At 50.8% G+C, this 5,016-nt stretch overlaps 1 protein-coding gene across 2 annotated transcripts in view; it reads right to left on the bottom strand.

Annotated features, from left to right (window-relative positions):
• The window catches only part of NKIRAS1 (NFKB inhibitor interacting Ras like 1), a 13,709-nt gene extending 9,197 nt beyond the window's left edge, over positions 1-4,512 (bottom strand). The window contains exons 1-2 of one of the 2 annotated variants that reach the window (XM_035894110.1): positions 4,348-4,512; positions 4,083-4,209 (exon numbers count right to left, since the gene is read on the bottom strand). In XM_035894110.1, the coding sequence (XP_035750003.1) occupies positions 4,083-4,176 (94 nt within the window). In that variant the 5' untranslated portion in view covers positions 4,177-4,209; positions 4,348-4,512. Of the gene's footprint in view, positions 1-4,082 lie in introns of both variants that reach the window. The other variant, XM_009638627.2, reaches the window with a different exon arrangement.
• Positions 4,513-5,016: the final 504 nt, after the last annotated feature.

Genomic DNA, 5,016 nt, shown 5'->3' with positions numbered 1-5,016 from the left:
CAGGAATTTAGCAAATGGCTCCTAAAGCCTGCTATTCCTTGCATTTCTACAACTCCAGGATAACAGGCTTTGCTTACTTAGATCTCAAATGACAGCGTATCGGAGGATCCCCGACTCAGAGAAGAGCTGGACAGGACTCAACAGGAGCTGGTCTATTTAGATCTGGCTGCTAGTTAAGTACTGGTCCCACCAACCAGTAGCCACAGTTGTGACCCTCGGTTGCATACGTTCAGCTCCATTTTCATCCGTTTCTAAAATACAAATCTGACTGCAGCTCTGCCAGGAGGTAGTTTTGATTTAAGACACAAAGAGGTAAGAACGCATGATTTGGTAAATCAGCGTCCATATCTTTGGAGCTGTGAAAGCTAAAACCCCAAATCCCTCCAGCTGAGAACAGGCAAGGCAAAGTCTTTCTCATGATGGGTTCTACCACAGTAATATGTGGTGTTTTCATTCCCATCTAGCAAGACGATTTGAAGTAGCTGCTTATGAGTAACCTGACCATACCAGCTATTTACGCAGCCAGGAGGCAGAGATAAGGAAAATCTTATTTTCCACAGGAAAAGTTCTCATCTCCTCCTGCTTAGCTGATTAGCTTTACCACAGGTTGAGGGGCCAGAGATATTTTAAAGGCAGAAGGAAGACTCCTTTCTGTGCCATTGCTGAACAGGCGCACTGTTTAAGGAAAAAGACCTATCCTCCTTACAGACACGTCCCGTGCCAAAGTTAAGCCAGCACCTCTCCCGTGAGCTCTCTCAAGAGAGCTCAGGCCAAGCAGTGCCAGGTACCACAGGAATTTAGTGCGGCAAACTGCTTCTGCCAGTCAAGGACCCATTTCATGACCAAGGAGAAAAGACCGGCCCCTCTTTCTTCAGGAGTGCAACAGAAGGTGGAGGATTTGGACAGACAAAACACTAAAGCACCAAAATGAGAGATCGCCCCAGGTACCAGGCAACCATACACATACATGCAAGCTTTAACAACTGTTTGGCCTGACCTATGGCAATATAGTCCCTGCACGACTCAAAGCTAAATCTGTACCTATTTCAAACATCGCCTTTCAGCTTTTATTGGTTTCCTTGTCTCAGTTTAGCCAGAGAGGCTGCCATGCAAAATGTACGTTACTTTACACTGCTCTGACAGCATCGCTCATCTCTTTGCCCTCTCCTTTTCTGATCCTAGGCCCCAAGCCAAACAGCCCCTCTTACAATTTTAAAGCCTAGCACAAAGCCCAGTATCGCACATTGTCGCTCACATGCCCCAGGGATGCAAATATTGCTTCTTCAGGGATATTCCTCCCTCCCTTGTACTTTTTCCTCTGACCTCAAGCAATCTTAGTGCCTTTGCAAGAGCGCTAGCTGCTGAACATGTAAGCAACTGCACCACTTAGGGACTTCATCCATAACAAGCCAGGGAGAGCTGAGGGTACACATTTTTCTAGGAAGAAAACCACAGCACAACTGGGTTTACAGCACCATCACCAAGCACACAGCCAGGAGCATGGGCTCAAAGCCAAGGGCTTTATATAGCAGCGTGAATCCTCCAAGGACACTAATCACTTCCCTGATAGCAGCTGTGCCACCACTCCTTTTCACAGGAAATTCAACAGGAGGCACGTTAGCACTGACATAGACTCATGGCTGGTTTACAGCCAGGAGGAGACTTTCATGTCGGTGACTGGAACACCTTGGAGGATGGCACCAGATCTTGTGCTCTGAGCCTGCAACCAAGTTCGAGCACGCCTCTTGTCACAGGGAGGAGGATGCGGATGCCGTCAGGAACAGCGAGACTCTGTGCCTTGGCTCAGCAGCCCTCCCCACGGCACCCCGGCCCCTCTCCCCGGCCCTCGTACCGGCCGCAGAGCTGCTCCTGACGTCAGTCAGGAAGCACAGGTTTTGAACCAGCTTGTGTCCGTGTTGCCGTACCCGGTGAGCTGCCTTGCTGGTTGGCTTTGAACAGACGGGCTTTCAGCAAACACACTAGTCCTTTTCGCCTCCTGCCAAAAAGGCCAGCAGCCAAGATGTACATGTCAGCTTTCTGGAGCTCACAAGCTTTAGGAAATAAGGATGGAGATTCAGTAATCATGTTTTAAGCGTGGAGGGGCCACCCTTGCAATGGGTCTGTGCAGTTTAAAGCAGCTCAGCTAAGGAGCAACCAGATTCGCCATTCCCCAAACTCTGTCCTTGCCCAGTGAGACCTCACAGCGGTGTCCTGCCTCCACAGTCAGAGGGTTAAATCAATACAGATTGGAGAAGTAGCTAAAGATTTTCTGGGAACCATTTTCACCAGCCCATACTTCAGGCACCCTCTGCCAGAACTGCCCGTGGGCTGAGGAAGATGCAGGGGGGACGGTGGCCACTCAGTGGGACTGCCAGAAACACCGACATATCAGTCCATCCCCTAAAATGCGCCTGATGTTACATGCAGGTGATATCAAAAGTGCTGGGCCATGGCTGCTTGCCCCTTGGGCTGCAATGGCTTTGTACGAGCCCTCTCCACACTCTGATCTTGACTCTGCTACTTGCCCTCTTTCTCCAAATGTCTTGGGAATAAGATTTGACCGAGATCATAAAAAACAGGAGGCTACCTTCTTCCTTCTCCCCTTGCACCCCCCTCCGCTATCAGCTGCTCCCTCCCTTACTGTTAACTCTGAAAAAGAAGAGTAGAACTGTGGGAAAGGGAAACTGATGTTTTTAAGGGAGGGGGGGAAGTCTGCATTGCACAATGGCCGAGCTGGAGTGGAGCATTCAGGAGTGGGAGAGGGACACCCGCAGCTAAACCCCGGGCACGAGGCCTCCCTCCGGTTATGTCAGCCAGTATCCATGACGTTGTATAATCATGTACATGGCTGGCTCCATAAATAGCTCCTCCGATCAGCAACACCCGAATATCCTTCCTGCCTGGGTGTCTTAATAGGAGCTCGGGGCAGGAAGTAATGCACGGCAATACGATTTAAGCAACGTGGCCTTGCTCACGCTGCTCGGCCGTCTCTGGCACTCACCGAGCGCAGAGGAGAGGCAGGTTGGTAGCAGAGGGAAAAACCTTCAGCCTGCAGGTTTTGCAACCTTCACGCTGAAAGCTACACGGGGCTACGTGCACAGGGCTCGGTAGGATGCTGGAAACAGATGTTGCTGTGACATTAGAGGAAATCCTCCTTTTAAACAAGGGTATTAGCACGCAGTCCTGTATCACGCTTTGCCAGCAAATTCCTCCCATCCACACATTTTAAAGGCACAGTGCCTGCAAAGCACCGTTCCAGAAATCCTAGCGTTTATCCAGTGACTCACCCCAACATTTAATTTACCAGCCCAAGGAAAAACTACGAATGGACTAGACGTCTTCTGTCAAAGCCCTGAGATTCACCCCTGGTGCCACCCCTTGTTTCTGGGTGAGGCAGGAATAATTCATCAGCCTGCTCTCCTGATGAATTGCCCTTCCTCTCAGTGCCAAGTCATGTGGAAACAGAGGGGAACAAGCCGGCTTTGCCTCCCTTCACTTTCTTTTGTGCACAGCAAGTCTCAGATATCCCATGCTCCTATCTCAAGTCTGTTTTCCGCGGGAGGATTTCCTTGAGAGCCGAGAAGCTCAGCCCTTGAAGTTCAGCACAGAATGTGGGACCTAAAGCAGAGCTGGTTTTCTTTTCAGCGCTTTGATTAAATATTAGCCAAAACCAAGCAAAATAAAGCTTTAAGAAGATGGGACAAAAGTCTAAACAGTCTCTCCACTCATCATGTGGTATCTATTTATTTTGCAGGCACCTACAGCATCTTTCAGGGAACGAGATATTATGTAAATAGGCAGCAAGCACATCGCCCGCTTTCTGTGTTTGCTTCTTTTTAAACATTCATGTATTTTATAACTGGGAACATCATGGAAAGGGTTCTTCTCCGAGCCTCTTTTAAAAATCGGTAAGCAAGGGACTAGGAATTTCAAGAACTGCCCAGGGATGCAACAAAACCACATTAATTTCCTCCTTCACCTCAGTGCAGGTCGCAGTCCTCGGTCACTGCTTTTTGGGGGCCCACACAGAACAAGATTCTGGAAAAGGAAACAATCCCCCCCCAAAAGTAAAAACATCTCACCAACAGTATGCTTTCCGTACAGAAGCTGCTCCAAAATCGCAGTCTTCCCCACCGAGGCCATTCCACAAACCACCACCTTGTAGCCCTTCCCCATCTTTCCCGAGAGGGGCAGATCAGCCGGCGAGCCCTGTGCAGACGCAGGAGTCTGTTAGCCTGGTGCGCTGGCAGAGCTCAGCACCAGGCAGAAGCAAAGCCCCCGAAAAGCGAGAGGCAAAGCGCGAAGCAGCCGGTGACTCGGAGGCACAGCTCCCTCCCAGGCGCTCACCAGCGACTGGTATTTTTAGGACTAGAGTTTCCTCCCACACTATTTTTTAAGGTTTTAGGCTGCTGCCGTGGGTGCCGATGCTTGCCCGCAGCCCTGACACACATCCCGTCGGGCTCGGGGAGACTGTTTGCAAGCGCTGAAGGCTCTGAACCCTCTGGGGCAGGAGCTGTGCTTGTCGGCGTGTGTGTACACCGCAAGACTGGCGTTTATCAGGCTTCATGTTTTTGCTGCTGGCCTGATGGTATCAGGTGGTACCAGGATGGCTTCTGGAAACGTGACCAAACGGCGGCTGTTATTGCACACACAGCTTTTACAGGCTAGGAGCTAGAAAATAGGAGCGTTAAAGGCAGAAGCGCAGGAAAGCAAATGCAAAAGCAAGGTTTTTATGTTTTAAATCAGCTTGGACGGGCAGGAGGCCTCCAGAAGCCAGAGACAGTTCCCCCTGCAAGCGAGGCACGGCGGGGCAGGCAGGCCCGAACTCTCAGGTCAGTGTTTAGGGCAGTCTGCCACAGGGAGGGCTGCACAGTGCCTTTTTAGGACCAGGAGGGGCTGGCCTTGTCCTGTTTCGGTTCCAGTTTAACCGGGTAACGCTTCACAGGCCAAGGGTGCCCTGCAAAGCCTGCACTGAAGAACAGAGAGGTGACCCCGCAGCCGCAGCGGGGGCGTCCA

The sequence above is a fragment of the Egretta garzetta genome, unplaced genomic scaffold (assembly GCF_000687185.1).
Source record: "Egretta garzetta isolate BGI_Z169 unplaced genomic scaffold, ASM68718v1 scaffold94, whole genome shotgun sequence".
Taxonomy (NCBI): domain Eukaryota; kingdom Metazoa; phylum Chordata; class Aves; order Pelecaniformes; family Ardeidae; genus Egretta; species Egretta garzetta.
Note: the sequence above shows the minus strand (reverse complement) of the source record. Positions and strands in the feature narration are given on the sequence as shown.